Source organism: Equus caballus, chromosome 7 (genome assembly GCF_041296265.1).
Source record: "Equus caballus isolate H_3958 breed thoroughbred chromosome 7, TB-T2T, whole genome shotgun sequence".
NCBI classification, from domain to species: domain Eukaryota; kingdom Metazoa; phylum Chordata; class Mammalia; order Perissodactyla; family Equidae; genus Equus; species Equus caballus.
This window is the reverse complement of record NC_091690.1, coordinates 59,380,768-59,402,036: the sequence shown is the minus strand read 5'-3', so window position 1 is coordinate 59,402,036 and position 21,269 is coordinate 59,380,768. Positions and strand designations below refer to the sequence as shown.

At 36.3% G+C, this 21,269-nt stretch overlaps 1 protein-coding gene across 2 annotated transcripts in view; it reads right to left on the bottom strand.

Annotated features, from left to right (window-relative positions):
- The window catches only part of NOX4 (NADPH oxidase 4), a 146,413-nt gene that overhangs the window by 36,275 nt on the left and 88,869 nt on the right, over positions 1-21,269 (bottom strand). For both annotated transcript variants that reach the window (XM_001489131.6, XM_023645592.2), the window contains exon 13: positions 4,587-4,668. In XM_001489131.6, the coding sequence (XP_001489181.2) occupies positions 4,587-4,668 (82 nt within the window). The remainder of the gene's footprint in view (positions 1-4,586; positions 4,669-21,269) is intronic.

Genomic DNA, 21,269 nt, shown 5'->3' with positions numbered 1-21,269 from the left:
GGTCCTATCATATCCCTATAAGCAATTTCTCGATTAAACTCCGGTTCTGCCTTTTCCCCACCAGACTCCAGGTTCCTCAAAATCATATACTACATCCTAATTACTTTTCTATGGTCAGTAATTGTGACTGCTTCTGCTGCATGATAATTGTTCAATAAATATTTGAAGAATGGGTGAATGGAAAAACAGACAGATGAATGAATGAGAGGCAGTACAGCATAATTAGGTATAATTTGGGGGCCAAACATACCCAGGTTTGAGAACCAGCTCTGCCAAATGTCTTTGGGTAAGTCACTTACCCCTTTAAATCTCAATCCCCTAATCAGCAAAACCTGTAAAATTGAGGGAAATAGTGCTTCCTAATTCATAGAGGAATGTTGAAGATTAAATGAAATAATGCATGTAAAGTGCATAACACAGTCCTGTAATGTGGAAAATGTTGTGTTGTTATTTCTTTATTATGAATGAGAATAACTTAGCTCAGGTGACAAACATATTATAGACATGCAGACTGAACAAAAATTCCTGAAGAGGGAGGGAGGGTCTCTGGAAGAAAAGGAACTCAAAACTTTCTTTGGGAAGACAAAGGAAGCTAAGTTGGAGAAGAGGTGAAATCTGGAAAGGTCATCTGAGGCTTTGCAGTTTATTATCCAATATCACCATTTGAAGCCATTTTTACGCAACCCATTGGAAATGACATTGGGTTGAGACTTTGCTTTTATTGTCCAAATATTTAAGGTTGTCTTTTGGTGGCAAACCAAACCAAAGAGGAACAGCTCTGACTTTTGTCAGAAATGATGTTTCCCTCCCTAAATAGTCTGACATTAAGCATTTCAGAGAACTTGATCTTTATGAGAACCAAATAGAGATATGCAACATTTTATTGCTGTATGTTCACAATATTTTTACATATATTATGATTAAACCTTACAGAGTCATTGGATCATGTTTTGCTGACCTAAGTGCCAAAATGGTTGCAAGTTATTTGTGAGCAAAATTATGCCAAATGTCTTCAACCATTTTATATCTCCAACCTGTTTACAAGGATAAGAATATTTATAGCTACTTTCTAGTCTAAATACATTATAAACCTAAGTCTTCCAAAGTTAATAACAATGACACCAGCTAAAGAATGAACAACAAAGCTTAAGTTTCATTATCTCCATTTCTTTCCTCTAACCTATGGATCAACATGTATTTTGTATTAAGTATACCTTCATTTTCTTCTTTTCACTCATCGTTCTCTCTCTCACAATGGTCACATCTATTCACGCACCAACAATTTTCATGGTGCAATGTCTTCAATTACATCCTAATGAGAATGGATGTCCCTGGCTTAGGCAATGGATCAAATTTGAGTTCATGAATGTAAGAATGCAATTAATGGACATGATTAAACTTAGAACAAAGTTTCCCAGCACCATTGTAGGTAATTTTTTTTAAAAAAATGGCTTTCCCTTAAAATGCACATACACATATACACATTTCAAGAAATAGTCAGTTCTCTTCTTCATGAATATTTTCCCCTAAATAAAGGACACTCTTTTCCATGTTTCATTATCTCTTAGGTGTCTCTTGATAACAAGATGATTAAGATTACAGGGACACTATGCTGACTAAAGAACCTACCCCCAATCTAAATTATCACAGTCCATGCCCCAGCCTATATTAACCAGTATCGAGTGAGTCTCACTTAAAGAAGGTCAGCTACATTATGCTCTGTAAATATCACTCTGTGACACTACATAATAGGGGGCAAACAAGTTCTTCCTAACCCATATTTTAGTTCTTAAAACACACCTGTCACTAATAGTCTATATTCAATGAGTCAGTAAAACAACCAGAAAAGTGAGGGCAAAAAATCTCAGCATAAATAGACCTTCTGCATTATGAATGAACACAACAACTACTAATGGTTTGATTAAATTTTCAGCTTTCCAGAAAGTTTTGTGTCACAAAATTACAAATTCCTTGAGTTTTACTTATCTTCAATAATGAATAATTAGAGTATATTTGAGAGACAATATAAATAAGAGAATAAATGAGAGTATTTAAAACCATGAATAATCCAAAATTAGTCTAAATTAGGTCTAGACATACGCAAATCCCTGCCCACTTGTATTTACTGATTGGCTCTTACCACAACGCTCTCTTCTCCCAGCCCAACGTTCTTTTTGTTTTTGGTTTTTGTTTTTGTTTTCTGAGGAAGATTGGCCCTGAGCTAACATCTGTGCCAATCTCATTCTATTTTGCATGTGGGATGCCGCCACAGCATGGTGTGATGAGTGGTGAGTAGGTCTGCACGCAGGATCCGAACTTGCAAGCCCCAGGCCACCGAAGTGGAGCCCACAAACCCAACCTATGCCACCGGGCAAGCCCCTCAACATTCTTACATGGGCATTTTTTACATACCCACAATTTTTGCTCCCATGCCCTTCCCTGGATGAACTCAACGCTCCCTAGGCACAAACAGAATTCCAGTATCCCTTCTCTGTCCCACTAGTACTTCCTAAAATTCTACTGCCAAACCCGACACTAAATGGGCAATGGGAAGATGCAAGTACTTACTATTCTATAACTTAAATAAACTAACTGTATTTAATCTAGGATTTTTATATAAATATTTCTCAGACCCAGATACCTTTAATTAGCATGCTTTCATTTGATAGTTCAGAAAACTGGAGCTCATAAAGATGTTAAATGGTCACCAAAGCAGTGCCTCACATCAGCATCTAGCAATAACTTAGAAATATTGAATAAATTATACTTCTCTAAATATTAATAAGAGTGGGTTGACAAAAGTATCCCGATATAAGAGCTATCCTCCAAGATCAATGAACAATCTATTTTCCAAAGGTGTGTGGAAACATGCAAATCTAGTTAATTGTACATGCAATTTTGAATGAACAGTAATAAATAACATTTGCAGCTAAAATGGAGTATTTACTCTGCACCAAGCTCAATTCTAAATATTTTTGTCTATTATTTTATTTAATCTTCATAAAACCGCTGAGTGGTAGGTATATTATCTCCCCTCTTTCACACAGGTATAACTGAGGCACAGAGGGTTGGGTTGCCCCAGGTCACAAGTCAGCTGGTAAGGCAGTCTGCTTCAGAGTCCACACCCTTATCCACCATTACATGGTATGTGATTCTTTCAATGTACAGATGCCAAAAAGAATATCTACCCCAAGGGTTAGACACTGACAAAGGATTGTCACACGGTATCTCTGTTAAAAATGAGAATGGATCACATCACTATCAGAAAAGTAATCTACGAACAAGTAGGATATATAGAAGACCATATAGCTAAGGAAACCTAGGGAAATAGATACAGATTGCCAGCTGAGAAACCACTGGAAGTCACCTCTTACAGCAAAGGTGTCAGGCAGACAGCAGGCCTAAGAGGCAGAAAAGTAAGCATCATTGGCCTCTGCAAACAGCAGCTGTGGGCGAAAATACTGATAGACATGCATCAGTCGCTTCAGGCATCTCCATGCTCCCTGTCAACATGTACATGAAGAGTAATGTACCCATGCAGGCTGTCTGGACACATGTATGTCCCCATGTGTGTTGTCAGGAGATTGGAAGATTACATCTAGAAATTAAACCTAGATTAATATCTGAAACAATGAACAGATAATTAGGATTATATATTTATTTTTGTTGTCAGAATTAAGTAAATATTTTTAAAGCTAAGTATTAGGGGAAAATAATTATCCCAGAAAGTGAAGTTCAGTGAATTTGTGAATAAACTGCCAAACCAATGAAGAATGAGTCATTTAGCATTGTGGTTAGTTTTGATGAAATATGTATAAACCAAGTTCGAATTCTTTAACTTGGTGAACTTCCTTTTCTATTTCAGATATTAGCTTATTCATTCTTTAGCCTGTTGCCTACCAGTTTGTAAAGACAGTCAGACACTCAGAAAATAGAGGGTACTCCAAGCTTCTACAAGAAGGGTCAAGATGCCAGCATACATCAGCTTTTAGGGAAGAGGACGCCTAAAAGAAATCTGCTATTTCCTTATTCTCTGGGAAGATGAAGGTGCATTGCTTCAACCTATAAGTACACTTAAGGCATCTAAGAAAATGTCTTCCCCATTTAAGGAAGGGTCAGAAGATTGATCAAGATGGTAAAGAGGAGTAGATAGAAATTGTTAAAATCATATCTATCGTGTGGCTATTTTGAAAACCACTTGTTAGAATATGAATAAATTCTGGCATTTAAAAAATAGAAAACAGGAAACCAGAGGAGGGATCACCCACAAAATATCGGTCCCTGTTGATACAGCATCAAGCAAAAACAAGCACAGCCAGACACTGATGCAGATCACTTATGGTCTGCACTCTGCAACAGCTCCCCCGCCACAGCTGGGTTGCACATGCAAGCAAGTGTTTTCCTCTGACCCAGCTGTGAAAAGCCTGACATAATGTATTGCAGGAGATGCCCTAGATAGTTAGGTTAGGTTATTCTGGCTTTTTCAGAAATCCTAAGAAAGAAAACATTTTGTCTCTGCCCTCCCAAATCTCTCCCATCACTATGCCCATTCCCTTCTCAATACCTAGTGAACTCCTATTGCTTACTTGGGATAATGTCTAGATTGAATGAAGGGCAGAATCTCGGAGTCTTGACCAGATGGAGGAAGTAGTAAATCTCGAAATCGTTCTGTCAAGAGAAAAACAAACATCAAGCTGTGAAAAAAATAAGTCATAAAATGATTTCAAAATAGAATTATTTCCTATTCTTTCAATTTATTAACTATTTTGCCTGCACATCCTTTATTAGAAATTTACCCGCCATTTTATATACTACTAAAATGCCTTTATTTCACTTTAATGACTATATATCTTTTTATGATTCAGACGTCATAACAACTGCATATTTAAAAATGGCAAGTATTCATTATTATAGACTAATAAAATCTTATAATTGAAATGTCAGAGGAAACACATATGACCAATAAATATACCAAGAAATGCACAATCTCATTAGTAACCTGGGAAATGCAAATTAAAACCACACATCATTAGATAGCATTCACATTATGTGGTATTCAATTGACAGAAATTAATCTCACAAGACCAATTGTTAGAGAGGATGTGTATCAACATAAGCCCTTATATATTTCTAGTGGAAAGGTGAGTTGATATAATAGCTTTGGCAAACAATATGACGTTATCTTTTAAGTTTAACTTCTGCATATACTATGAGCCAATATTTCCATTCCTAGGTATACACTCTGCAGAAACTTTCACATATGTCTTAGGCAGCAAGGAAAAGGATGTTCCTAACAGCACGGTTCATATCAACATAAATGGAAACAACTCAATTGCCCATCAACAGGAAAATGGACAATTTGTGGTATATTCACACAACGGAATATTAATTGAAGTGAAATTGAATGAACTCAGTTACCAATAAAAACATAGAGAATCATATTAGTACGATGTTGAGTGAAAAACCACCAGCAGATTACACATAGAAGGATATCGTCTTTTGTTGAGCTAAACAACAACTAAGCCATGTATTGTTTAGGTATGTTACATATGAAACAAAGCAAACCAATGGGAAAAAAATGATATACACAATTTAGGATAATGGTTACTTTTCAGGAGGGGTAAGGGGATAAAATAGAAGAAAAGCAGAAAGGTAGGTGTAAGTAACTGTTAATATTTCATATGTATTAATTATAGCATCATAAAATGAGTGAATGTATGAATGAAGGACGGCCAGGAATCATCCAATGATGATTAGGTAGGCCACGAACCAAAAATCTGATTAATAAAATTCTGTGCTTATGAATTCATAATGAAGGAAAGAGGGAGGGAGGGAGAGAGAAAAGGAGACAAGGAGGGAGGGAGGAAGGAAACGAAAAAAAAAAAGAAGTGTAGAGGAAGGAAGAATCCTCAGTTCTATCTTAGACGTAGTTTTACTGCATAGCCATCTGCATTGCATGGAGTAATCTATCACTCTAATACTGATCCCATATTTCCAGGACTAGATAGACATTACCTCTAGAGTTATCCCTATGGGAAGGCTTCTTCTTTCTTTCTCTCTCCTTGCCAATTCTGGAATTGATGGCCTGACTGTGTACTTCTAGCATACTCTGTGCTTACACTCTCACAGAATTATTCACACTACTTCTTTATTGTTATATATATTTGTCTATTCACCCTTCCCTCTCCTTCTAGTAGATGGGTATTGTGCCACCAGGATAGGGAACATTATCTGATACATATTAAGGTGCTAGATAAATATTAGCTGAAAGAATATTTCCAATTTCTATTTTTATTGGATACAGAAAACTGTTAGCCCAGGTTAATCATAACACCCATTAGAAGAGCCCAACTGGTCATCTATTAACCATGAAAAGCAAGAGGACCTGGACTCCAGCCTTGACAGAGTCACACCCTCAGGCTGAGACAGAGAGCAAGCTGAAACTGAAGGCTGCAGTAAATCCATCACTAACTGGAGGTGAGTGATTGCCACAAAATAGTGAAAATCTACAGTTGATGACAATCGCCACTTCCCAGTTACTGAATAGCTAGATGTTAAACATTTGTGAGCAGAGTGGTTACAAAGTATGGCTAAGAAACAGGATGTGGATTTTATTTTCATATTTATTAAAACATATTGAATCAGATATTTTACTGACCTCCACTCTGCTTTTTGTTTTCACCACTCTGACAGTTCTCATAACACATGTGGGGAGGAACTAAGACAATCCCAAAACAGAGGTGGTGGTACTCCAGAATCCAGAGATCCAAGATCCAATTCATTTTTCTTCTCTAAGTACACTTACTCTTTAACTTGATTTCATAATTTTAAAAACTATATTATTGACTGATATACTGCTATTTTTAGTCCACAAAATTAAGTTTATTTCAATGAAATGACTAGTAAATGTTTCTGATGATATAACCCTTGTTTTTCAGTTTACTTCCCAATTTGCATAGTCCCATTAAATGAATGATTTGCAGTATTTCTCCTTTTTCTTTTTTCCCCCTTCATGTATCCCTTTCCTAAAATGAGTCTTGAAAAATAAAGCCAAAATCCAACAGCAAACATGAACTTTAGACATCAAGTAAAGAACTGTTCAATCAAATAGCTATATTGAATATGATATATCCTTGGGTGTTAAAAATATAAATTAAAGCTTTACCGAATGATTCTCAAACTGATTTAAATGCAAAGAAAGATCAAAATTCTTAATGGAAACAACCATAATATAATACAGCTATAGGTTTTTCCCTGCTTATATAATCACAAAGGACATTTGATTGTAAATCTGGAAGAAAATCTCTAGAGATGACATTATATTGATAAAACAAACAAAAAAGCACAAATACAACACCATCACCACACACACACACACACACACGCACACATACAGAGCAAAAGTAGCATAAGAGACCACTTATAAAACTACCCAAACTACGACATCTATAACTAATATTCCCATATTTGGAGCATCCTTTCATCTGAATATTAGAAATACAAGGAATACCATGTGACCATGAAGATGGTTGAGCAGCTATCATGACCGTCAAAATAAAAAGTTCACATATATACAAACAGAAAATACACACAGTACCTTAAAACTGTCTTTTGAAAATTTTCTATCTTTATCATTACATTCATAAATTCCTAATGTGAACAATTAACTTTACCCCATAAAGGTATAATGATTGCTTATTTTTTCTTTATGAGAACAAAAATAAATGATAAAAAATATGCTAGAAAAATCCAAGTAAATGAAAAATTGTTTATAATTCTTACATTAGTCCTTCTTTAGTCTCCAGATTTCTGCCTATCAACTATTTAATTAGCATCCCATTCTTTATCTGATGGTGGGAAAAAGATCAAAATAAATTGATGTTTCCTTTGTTAAGTAGCAAACATTTTAAAATAATACTTCTTTCTCTTCCAGCAAAATGTCACACCAGATGATCTACTTTCTTCATAGACCCAAAGTCTATTTCTTAAGAAAATGGCAGTTATCCAAATCCTAGAGCTCAGTCCTTTCACAGTACTTCTTAAAACAATTTCATTAAGGCCACTGAAAAGAACCAGAGGATTTTCTGCAAAGTGATATTTTGATGAGCAGACTAATGATGTGATAATGTCTGAACATGATTTTCTATCAGCAGGGGATATATCTTAATTAACACAAGCTTTTGGAGACTTTCACCCACTCTTCCTTTCTCCTATTCAATCAACAAAAAGATTCTGAGGCCACTAGACCCAGGTGACATACTGCACACAAGCATATTAATTTGGGCTCTTTGAACAATCAATTGTGAGACACTATACTTAATTATTTAAAAACAAAGATGAGAAAAATAAAATAGTCTTTCCAATTCTAATTCAAACTTTTCTGTACAATTACTGTGACTCAAGTTCTTTATTTTGCCTTTTGTGGAAAATAGCCAATCTGTAATCCTCCCCCATATGCATAATGAGGCAAATGTCGGATTTGAATAACAACAAAAAAAAAACAGTATGCAAATATATTCCTGGGATGAGAAGAAAATAAAATATTCTCCTTGCCACTGTAAAAAAAAAAAAAAAAAAAAAGGAAGGGAGAAAAAACTTAAAGATAGAAAAGAAATGAAAAGATGATGCTGATTATGCCATTCTTGTATAGCCTAGAAGTCCTTTCCATCTAGAGACGTGATCATAGCCACCAAATCAGTGTCTTCAACAAGAACCTGAGAAATACCTGTTTGCTGGAGGGCCTCTGCCAAAGTTTTACCAACTCCAAGCCATTGTTTTCTTCCATATAATCCCCCTTCCTTCCCTTTGCCTACTATGGAAATCAATATTTTAACTACTTTGAGTATTAGATTATCATGGGCAGGGAAAGAAAATCAAACATCTCTACAGGGAGACAATATTGCTCTAAAAAAACTCTGGAAAGAAGTTCTTGGCATTTTTATTAATAGATAACAGATTTTGTCCTCGTTCTCTTAATGTTCATGTTATACTCGATTTGCCAGTTTTAATTTCTTTTTCAAAAGGACTGAAACAAAATCCTTAAGGGACGTTACACAGACTCATTAAAGATTTAACCTGAGTTTTAAAAATAACTAGTATAATGTAATGTAATATTGGGAATTACAGAATAAATGTTGTAAGGAAATAGACACTACCCCCATAACTTAGTTTTAAAACAAAATCAGTAAGTAATTACATCATAATGTTTATATTATTTTACAAGAAAAACTGGAGATTATCTCATAATACAGTGTTGTGAGTATACATGATAAAGGGTATACCGAAGACCCATCTTTCCGTATACAACTTGTAGTACTTAGAAGCAAAAGCTGATAATAGAAAAGACATCAAATTGGTTGTCAGAAAGTCTAAGTCCTCCGCCTACTTCTGCTTCTGTTCTTAATTCCTTTTCTCAACTGACAAATGAGTCAGATGAGTTCAGTGATCTTTAAGCCACCTTTCCATTTTGAATCCCTTAAAGAACATATGCTTAAGGACAGGAACGGAATCTTGCCAAAGCCACTCATAGGGAGGGTGGCCGTATATCTTGGTTTGCCTGGGACAGTTCTGGTTTATACTTGTTAGCATCCTGGTCAACGCAGTAATCATCTGAGAATTTTTTTTCAGTAATTAAATTTTACTAATAAAATATGCTGGGAGTGCTGTGGTTGATATAGAGAGGCACCTCCCTCGCCAAATTCTGTTTCAGTGAAGTTCTTGTTGTCCAGCTGAGAAGAGTGCAGTCAGCAAGTAGCCTCCAGCTGTCAGTTACATGGGATCCGCCTCAGGTGCAGGGGAAATGGCTTTTCCCAGAACAGCTCAGATCCTGTGACTGAACAAGGCAGGGATATTCCAGCTGTACACAGGCAACTCTAATGGGTAATCCTTGCTCCAGAGCTTCCCACCAGTTTGACTGAGGCTTCATAGAGCCTGCTTGATGGTTCAACTTCCGCCACCCAATCTCACTTCCTTCCTCTTCCCTTCACAGGTGTTGATCCCTAATAAGCATTTTAGATTCACAAATTACTTCTCAGAGTCAGTTTCTGGCAAAACCAACCTGCAACAGATGAGCTACATAAACTTCCACTTTGTACTTAGAGTTACTGCCATGTTTGGCTACTATTGGGTGAGATGCATGCGTGTTTAGTGAAGTCACAATAAATCGTTCCTGATCTAGCGCTCTCCAGAGGTAACATAACTGACACCTTGTTGCAAATACAGATGCTCATTGCTAAAATGAAGTGTTCTCAGATACACGAACCTTGAGACAAGTAACACTGTCCAGTCTGGGCTGATGGTGGGAGAAATAAACAAGTGACCCTGCAGGCTATGTGGTCTACTAGCCAGTTGCCCCATGCCCCATGCTGCAGTCCAGGAGATGCACACAGCCATCAGGCCTTCAGGTGATAGTGTCAGTGGGAAATGTAGAAAGGTGAAATTTAGGTTGATATAAAAAATGTATAGGAAATAGATATTAAACACTCACTCTACCCTAAAGTGTATAGAGTAGCCTGAACACCCTTATTAGAGTGGTTTTATCCCTTAGTATTATGAAGTATGATAAATCACTTCAATAGTAATAAGCTAAAAAAGATAATAATTAATAAAAAAGTAAACACTAAATTTACTTTTCCTCTTCAAGAAAGTTGGTGATGAACATATAACTTGAACAAAATGTCAATATTTGCCATCCACCCTGGAGGCCACAATGATTTCACTGAACACACAAAAACACTCAACTGTGTTGATGATGAATCTGCATCTACTTCAAAAGTTATTCACTAACTCATGAAAACTATGTCCAATGATGAGAATTTAACACATAAATAGCAGTGGGTTATCAATGAATGAAATAAAAAGAGACTTGACAATGACTGGGATACAGACAGCCTGGTCTGTGTGCCTAGTGTCAGGTTAAAGACTGCCTATTCATCAAAAGATTAAATAATAAAGCAATTTTAATGTTCTGGTATTGCTGAAAGGCAAATCATTAATACAGGGGAAGGTGGGTAGGAATGAGGGGAGAGTACATTCTAAGTGACTACAAACATCTTCAACTCTCTCATACGCTCCTTCCACTAATTGTCTATCTCAACATTCTCTACCACGAGGCAGGTTTTATCCCCAAGAGTCTCCAGCTGTATCATCAAGTTAGGAAAGATAGGAATCTGTTTCATTTCTCTTTTTCTCTCCTATCTTTCCTCTCTACATACAATTCCCTTTGCTTTCTTCTTCTTCTTTTAAGGAAACTCAATCCCTTCCAGTGAAAATTCCTCTTTCTCACTTCTCTACGTAGTGATGTTTGACCTATTTCCTTGACTGTATCACAAAAATCCAGTAACAGTTCCAAAAGACATTCTTCTCTTTAGAAAGGGAATTACAGGGATGAAAGTAAGCTGGTAAAGACAATGTTCTGGATAGTGAGGTAGGGGCTGAGGGTGAGGTCTTTGAACACATACACTTTAACAATTTTTATACAAATACAAAAGAATGGGGTCTAACTATTGGAGTTAAGGAAGAAACAATGGCATGGATGAAGAAATAATTTTCAGACTAACCATAAAACATGGAAAATGTTCCTTTCTACCGAGATGTACAAAACATCAAGAGTAACTTAAGAAAAAAATATAACATAAAAGAGAGAGAAAGGGAGATTATACAGATAAGGGGATTCTGACAGTGGCTAACTATACATATTCCAGTCACACATTCTGGAACTAGAGTGAACTCAAGGACCGACTGGGCTTATGATAACACAGACTAAAGCCAAAACTCTATTACATTTCTATAAGTCCTTACTGTTACTGATCTGCTGTGGGAATGCTTTGGTTCCTCAGGAAACAGAGTCACTTCAGAGTCATTGTTTAGCTCCCCAAAAGTTGAATATTTCTCTTTCACCCACACACAGTCACTCTGCCACGTGGCTGCAGCCACCCTGCCAAACAGCTGCAGGGTAAGAGGATCATTTTACAGTTTAACTTTTTACATGTGGAAGGGTGTTTTCTCAAAGGGACTTGGCCATCCCTCTATTAAAGGGGTTCAGAATCTATGAACTGATTCAAGTCAGGAACTGGATGAAGGGCTGTGACTCTCTTTTGAGATGATTCAGGTCATGCCTCTGCCAATCCTAGAGTTTTCTTCCCATTTGTACAAATCAAGTGAGATTTTACTAGGTCGTCCACCTATTTGAGTCCTAAGGACACCATGGTCAGTTAGTCAACATCAACAATCTCTACAGGTCAATCCATTCTGATCACTGTCCAGCCATGCTCCCCACTATGGTGACCACACCCATCTCGACTTTATCAAGTCAAGAGCTGCCTCTTAGCCCCTGCCTCTGAGGGACCTCATCATCTCCCCTACGTACAAGGATGGTCTCTCTCACTTGTCATTCTGGGCCTGCAAACAGCCATCACAGAACCTTTCAAGGGTTCTAGAATGCCTATCACCAATGTTATTTCTCAAAGCAGTAGTGAAAGAATCCTTCATGGGAATTTAGTTAAGAGATCAATAAACCATCATACACAATAAATTTTCTCTAGCATTCCTATCTCTTTAAGGTGTTGAATAACTTCATCCACAATATATCTAGGAAGTCTATAAGCATATACACCAAAGAGTCAAGAATGAATAAGTCTAAGGATTTGAGATGAAAAAAAAGGCATTAACTTTTACTTTATCTATACCTTGTTTGCATTGTGTGTGTGTGTGTCAGGAAGATTATTGCTGTGCCAATCTTCCTCTATTTTATGTTGGATGTCAACACAGTGTGGCTTGACAAGTGGGGTATGCTAGGTCTGTGCCTGGGATCCAAACCTGTGAAGCCTAGGCCACTGAAGCAGAGTGCCACAGGGCCAGCCTGTTTGTATTTATAACAGTACTTATCTAAAAGTAATAATTTTTAAAAAGATAGATATGTATACCATCACGCACACATGAGAACATGTCTTCAAGTTTCCTTGTCATTCACACTCCCTACATTATAGCTTTTCTAATACTGTCCACTCCTCTGCCTCCTAAGGAAGACACAATCCTTATGCAGAAACACAACGTGAGCACGTGCATGCACACACACACATGCTGCTTAAAAGAGAAGGTGCATATTAATTTTTCTCATAACATTTAGGAAGTGCTATTTAAATGTGTAAATAAAATACGCACATCTAAAATTATTTTTTCAGCAAACACTTATGGATCATATACTAAAAATCAGGCACTAAGTTAGGTTGTCAATAAGCAAAAGGTCCACTAAGGAACACATATGTCTTACCAAAAGATACGTACACTACAAATAAAGTGCTGAATGCATACTCCCAGAGTCCAGAAGAAGAGAACAACCAACTTTGCTTGGATACATTGGTAATAAAAAGCAAAAGAAGCAGGGAGGTTTTATAAAAAAAGTGAAACAAATCAAAAAAGAAGTCCTTCTGATCCATGGTGCTGGATGAAATAAATAATTTTGCTAATATTTTACTATCTTCTATATATCAATAATCCTTAATGGCAGAGAATTTAAAATTGGGATTAAGACTAACATTTTGAGCAGAAGGAAGTTTTATCAATTAAATCACATTTTATTCATTCATTCATTCATTTAACAAGCTTTTATTAAGTACCTATTATTTGTTACACACTGAATGAAACAAACTCTTATTCTCAAGGGCAACCCTGTTTATCACAGGGAAACTCCAGAGCAACAAAAGAATTGCAATGCCATTCCAGCTACTTGAAAAAGGATTCAGAATGTAATTACAAAATTGCTTAAAGAGGGAAAGAAGAGCTGTTCTCCTAGGGTTTCAAAGAAATTAATGGTTTGTCAGAATTTGATGTTTTATTTTCCTTAGGAAAAGAAATATGCACACATCTTAGAAAAACAAATTACTTCAAAAAATGAGAATTAAAGGGCAGACTGATAGTAAAACAGTCAAGCCAACTAGAAAGATAGACAGTATAAATTTTCCTTTTCTGAAAAGCTTAAATCAAGTGAATGTTCTTTATTACCATGGTAACTCAGTTATTGAATAACAATAGTTGCTACTTAAAATATTGGTTTCAAAGTAACATCAAAGGCATTCAAATTAATACTATTTTAGATAAATCAGGAAATTTAGTCGCAGGGCAAGAATATTTTCCTATTCAAGATATAGACAAATCTTCTGTTGACATAATTCAAATGGAAATAGACTGCAATTCTAGAAGAAACAATCAGCTGCCTGATTCTTCACAAATATTAAGCTTCTCCACAAATATTAAGGCCAACATCAAAGGAATATGAAAAGCAGAATCTCATACTTGTCCTTAAGAAAAAACCAAAAAACAAAAAACAAGCCCAGACTTGCAATTCAGAAGATGAGAACATAGTGCGCAATGTAAATACAAGAGCTAATAAATCAATAAGAACTTTAATAGGAAATAGAAAAGAAAAGGAAAAATTCTGTACTTGGCATATATTTCCCACAATATTCCTGTGAGATTTTCTCAAGTATACCAAAAGTAATCTATTGTCATTCATACTTTACGTGAAATTAAACTATCCATATTCTAGAATTTATTAATCTGAAAAAAAATGTTACAGCTTTACATCAGCAACAAGCTGAGAACTGAGAAAACAACTCCCTCAGTGCACTATGTGGTAGGCGAGGAGGCTAAGAACCAGACAGGCTGGCTGGCCAGCCCAAGGTCACATGGCTGGCAAGAGGCAAAGCGATTAAAAAAACAAAAACAAACCCAAGAAAACTCACAGTCCAGTGTTCTTTCCACTGCATCATATTACCTCCTCCTCTGGAGAGAAAACACTGTACTCACTTTTCTCTCCTCCTCCCTCCCTTACTTTCTTGTTGCTTAAGGATTATATAAGAGGAAAACGCAGCAGGATCATATACAATCTGTACGCCTAGACACCGGCTCCTTTTCACATTGTAAGGTCCAGAGGGAGGCAATGCAGGAGTATACAAAGGAAAATTATTTAATGGATCCTTTTATTTTCAGAGAAGGCACAGTGATAAAAGTCCATTCCTTTAATACTCATTATTTTGGTTCTTAAACATACTATTAAAAAAAATCAAAAGCAGCTTTTGAAAGAACTGTAAATAGACTTCTTGGCCTCTAAATACATCAATGAATCAATGTCTATAACAGGCTTTCTTATAAAATATAAATTCCCTTCTATTACCATTGAGGCTGAACTACAACAAAAATTGACAATGAGGACAAAAAAGAAGAGAGGTTTAAGGAAAGTGGAAGCAAATAACAGAGGCACTTTTGGATAAACACATTACTGCCACTAAGCTTTCCACAATCCACCTTTTAAGGAAATGTTCTATTTTCATTTGTCACAGCAAATTTCACTTTAACAATGTTGGCATTCAACAAAAGAAACACCTCCGAGTGATCAAGGCGCAGCTTGATACTAATTCAGTTCCTGCTTCTGCACAAACTCTGAACACCCCCTGGGTGCATATTCAAGAAGGAATGGACAATTTTATCCAAGATCCAAAGAAACTGGAGGTTTTCTTTTATGAAGTTCTAACCTAAAACCCTGGGCAAACAAAATTAATGGCATGTAAAAGACGGTCCTTTGAAGCTATCAAAACCAACCATGCCCTGAGTCTTCTCTGGTCTTAAATAGATCTCCTGGTCAAAGACCAAGCCTATGAAATGGCGGATGAGGGAAGAGCAAGAAGCAGATATTACATGAATTCACTTCCTTTGTTAAGTTGTTTCATTGGACAAAATTGGGTTTTCCTCACCCCTCTGGTCTTCTTTTGCATATGCATTCCCAATGCCAAGACTGCTTGTCCTTCCTTTAACCAAACTGTCCAAGATTTAAGAGCCAGCTCTGATTCCCATTCCATGAAGAGGACTTCCAGATTGTGCCTATCAGTATAATCTTTGTTTTTACTTTTATTTTCTGCATAATTAACGTAGGTACCGGAGTAGAGATTTGTAATCTCCTGTGGAATGTAGAATAAAGTCCAATTTACTTGGCTTGGTGTTCAATATTCTTTAAAAAACTGGCTCCTACATATCTCTGCAGACTTATTTCCTAATATTTCTCACATGAGCTCTAAGCTCAGCTGCGTTAACATCATATTGTTTCCTAATGACATCATGCCTTTTACTGCAATTAGTTTATTTTTTTCCTACAGGGCCCTTTTCTGCCTAGAAATTTTCTACTTCACCCTGTGTGTTCCAGTTCAAATGCACCTTACTATGTCCATATGAATTTCCTGATTCCCTATGGCAGAAAAAGTTGCATCCTCTTAAAGAACCTTAATCACATATCCTTGAGAATAAAATGTCAGATTTTGCATCCCCATCAGCAATGGATATTACTAATAAAGAAAATCTTTGCTAATTGATGGGTGAAATATACTATCATAGTTATTCTAATTAACATTTATTTGAATACTATTATGATTTATTCTGTTCACATAGTTTATCCATTTCTTTTTCCAGCTTATTTCTTATTGAATCAAAGGAGTTCTTTATATATTGAAGGAATTAGTGCATAATTACTGTAAATGTTTTTCTGTTCAGTTCTTTGTATTTTTTTACATGATTTTAAAATGTTTATGTAGTTAAATCTACTTACTTTTCTCTGGGAATTCTTCCAAGATAGAACAGTCTTTCACATCCAGAGATTGGTGACTATTAATTTCCATTTTCTTCTGATTCCTTTACAAATTAACTTTGTTTATGTTAAAGTATTTAACATATTTGAAAATAATTTTCGGTCACATAAGTAAAGATTTAATTTGTTTTTGTGATTTTTTTTCCTGAGGAAGATTTACCCTGAGCTAACATCTGTTGCCAATCTTCTTCTTTTTGCTTGAGGAAGATTCACCCTGAGCTAATATCTATGCCAATCTTCCTCTATTTTGTATGTAGGTCACCGCCACAGAATGGCTGCCCACGAATGGTGTAGGTCCACACCCAGGAATGAAACCTGGGCCACCAAAGTGCAGTGCACTGAACTTAATCACTAGACCACAGAGCTGGCCCCTAATTGGTATTTTTTTTAATAGTTAAGTGCCAATTGCTTTGCCTATTTATGAACTAACACTTCATATTGATTTATAGGGCTTCTTTTATTATATGATATGTATTTTCATGCATTAAAGGGTCTGTTTCGAAGTTATTTTCCTTTGTTAATATCTTTCGTCTCATTTTTGCTCTAGTACCACAGTGTTTAAACTATTTGAACTTTATAGGAGGCAGTGTCGTAAGTTAGCACATGCTCCAGCATAAGATAAGCCTGAGTTCAAATCTCAATTCATCCACTTAATAGTTTCCCAGGCACATTATTTACCCTTGTAAATTCTTAGCTTGTTTGTAAAATTTATTTCAGTTTATAACATGTTTTAATAGTGCCAGCCCCATCTTATTATTTAAGATTTCCTTGTTACTAATTTTAAATTATTTTATTCTGTTTTTTCAAAGAAGCATTATTTTTTATTTTGAGTTATGATTTCCATTTAAATTACATTAAGCCTATAATTTATTTTGGAAAAATTAATGGTTTTACATTATTCAGCCTTTATATCTAGAAACACAGTAGGTCCTTCTAAAGTATTCTGTTCTTTATAAAAAAACTTTTATTTTCCTCATATCGCTTGATTCCCAATTCTCATCAAAGTTCTATCAATTTTTTTCCTTTGTGATTTCGTTTCAAGACAGAAAAAATAATACACACCAAATGAATGCCTTTGATAGACTAGGGAATTTTTTGTTAGAGGCTTACATTGTAAATGTCAACTCCTCTAGCTAAATAAATAAATATAATATGCAATAAATACAATTAAGAATCTCTTTTTAAACGATGATTTGGAAAATGCTGTGTTCTGTTCCTGCTCTGTGGAAAAAGCAAGAATAGGAATATTTATTCAAGTAAATTCATTTCTAGACCTAAAGAAAAAAAAAAAGGGAAAGAGATAAATTCTCATTTCTATTGGGTTTGGATCTTGGCCCTGGTTGTCTTTTCCACTATGCTTGCTGTCAACTTTGAAAATCTGTATCTATCTTTGAAAGTCTCTATCTCAACCAAGGAAGACGCAATATTCCAAACCACCACCGAACAGTGCACCATTCCGGCATCAATAAAAGATTTTCATCGTTGCTGTGAAAGTGGAAAGTCAGAGAACTATGTCACACGTGAGAAGAAGGAGCTGGGGGAAGAAAGAAGGACAAATCACTAGACTATTCCTGAAGGACAGTCCAATTCTTAAAACACGTTTTCTTATTTGCTCCAATTAGAGGCATAGCTTTCTGCCACGTCTTGTTATTGAAAACATTGGGATATGCCAAGTTGTCTATGTGGGACCTTCTCCCTTTACCCTTCCTTCCTAGTTATGCTGACAGCTGCAGCCCAAGACATTTTACTAGTTTCTCACTTCAGTGTCAACAAAAAATAAGATCATCTATTTTTAAGCTCTTCATCACACTGCAGCAGACCATTTTAATTCTTCACTTACTCTACTCTCTCTTCTATTACTCAGTCTAGGTACATTCCTTGGGGTCCCTAGTATTCCACGTCCATTATTTAATTGCCACCTCCAAATTTTCTCAAAAATCTCATTTCATGGAAGAGTTTATTTTCCCATTCCGTTTATATCTGTTTATGAAACCCCACCCTCCTCCTTTATTAAAGTCCAAAAATCATAAGAGCAGTAGCTTTTTTTTAAATTTTTCCTTTTTCTCCCCAAAGGCCGCCCCCCGGTACATAGCTGTACATTTTTAGTTATGGGTCCTTCTAGTTGTGGCATGTGGGACACTGCCCCAGCATGGCATGGTGAGCGGTGCCAGGTCCGCACCCAGGATTTGATCGGGCAAAACCCTGGGCCGCCAAAGCGGAGCTCGAGAACTTAACCACTCGGCCACGGGGCCAGCCCCAGAGCAGTAGCTTTTTTACTAGACACTATTCTCAAAGTTCCCTTACTCTATTGCCTTTGAATCCACAGAAGATAAATACCTTCCTTTGGTATTAATTTAGCTGTGTTCATTTGGATGACATTAAAGAACCTTATCTGCATGGTAATAAGCCATCAAGTTACACCTTTGCTTTGAAAATTACAATCTGTTTAGAGAACAGGAACTATATTCATTTAGCTCCCTTTATAAAGGCTTAGCAAGTGCATCAAACAAATGAATCTTTTAAAATGTTCCTCGTGATAACAATTAGGGCGCAAAACTCTTGGCTTTTTGCCTTTTTTGAAATTATTTACTCCATTAACACTAGACTGACTTGGCAAAATGACATATATCATCTTGGCCACCCAGTATATTACTGTTAGATTTTTGACATTGCTTAAGAAGCTACGTTACTGAGAAAATTCCTCACTATTCTTCTTGTCCTTCATATTATACAGTAAAAACAACCAGAAAATAGAAGATAACAGTGAATCCAAACTTCTCTTAGGAACAGAACAATTCTTAATAAAAGCATAAGAATCCATGTAAACAGGGGCTGGCCCCGTGGCCGAGTGGTTAAGTTCGCGCGCTCCGCTGCAGGCGGCCCAGGCCCAGTGTTTCGTCGGTTCGAATCCTGGGCACGGACATGGCACTGCTCGTCAGACCACGCTGAGGCGGCGTCCCACATGCCACAGCTAGAGGAACCCACAACGAAGAATACACAACTATATGTACCGGGGGGCTTTGGGGAGAAAAAGGAAAAAATAAAATCTTTAAAAAAAAAAAAGAATCCATGTAAACAAAACATTTGCTATAATTACTTTACTTCCAGGTCCAGAAATTATATAATTGCTTATTTTCGGAAATGAAAAGTAACATTTTTTTATTGGATAGAAAACAAGTTTTTTGTATTTTCCCCTATCTTTGGGGTTGTAAAAAGACTGAACTAGAATAAAAGTTAACGAGTAGTGAATTCCCATCATTTACTAAGCAGTCTCTATATTTTCAGTGGCATTATAAGTGAGCTGTCATCTGCTAAAAAATGACTGCATAGAATTCATGTTCATGAACTGAGAAACCAAGGGGAAAACAATTTATCCTCTCTCCTGAGAACAGATGGGCATTTAAATTGTAATATAGATTTCTCATTTCCCTGACAGAAAAATTTCCTTGATTTCTGGGATTATGAAATATGGAATTTAACCCCAGCTCATATTTATTGACTAATTTATTATATTATGATAGCAAATGATTTATGTTAAATTCTATCAAATTAACTAATCAATTGTCCTTAAGAGACACAGAGACTCACATGAGGCTAGAATTCTAGTGTTCCATTATCCAAATAATATATATTTTAAGACATAATATGTTAATCCTCATCCTAACCCAGATGTACCTAGATGGATACACAAGTAATTGCATACGTATTTGCTATTTGTGTCCCACTGCTAATCACAGGCCAGATCAGGATAAATTCAATTACTCTCAGAGTTCTGGGGGAATTTAGAAATAGGAAGAATTTAGAAATAGGCCCATTTGCTATGTACTTCTTTTTGTACACTAACTCTCTCTACTTACTTGTCTCCAACTTACTCAGTAATTCACCACAATCTGTACCATCCCCAAACTGCTCCCCTGCATTTTCCCAATAAGATGATTTTTATAAGGTTAGCAGTAATCCCTTCCAATAGTTATTGCTTGATCCTATTTCACTGGACACCATAGACCATTCCCTCCACAGAAATTTTTATCTCCTCAGCTCCCTTGACACTATGACAAACCTTTAATTCGGCGTCTTTGCTTCTAACCTGTTCTATCTCCTTTCCAATCTGTATAACACCAGCAGGGTGACCCAAATAAAGTAAAAATTTGATTTCAGTTCCTGTTTAAAGCCCTTCAGTTTTTTACCAACATCTTTAGAGAAAAAGGCTGAGCTGCTTAGCAATTCCTACCAGCTTCTCCACGACATGAGTTCTGGATGCCACCCCAGCCGGGCCTTCCAACAGCATGACATTTTCCTGATTTTCCGTGATAGTTCACCCCTCTTAGCCATTATTCAAGCTTTTTCTCTCCCTGGAATCTCCCACTCTGGACAAGTCCTACTTATCCCTAACACTCAGTTTGGCCTAGAAAGCCTCCAAAATCTCCCTCCCAGAAGCATCTCCCACCTTCATTTTGATGGACACTGTATTACATTTGTTTATGTATCTGATCCCCGACCCACTAGCTTGTGAGTTTTCGTGAAACAGAGGATATGCCTACTTGCTTGCTTTTTTTTTTTTATCTTTCCTTCCTTCCTCACTTCATATCCACCCTCCCTCCCTCCCCTTAACGAATATTTTCCTTTACTAAGAAAC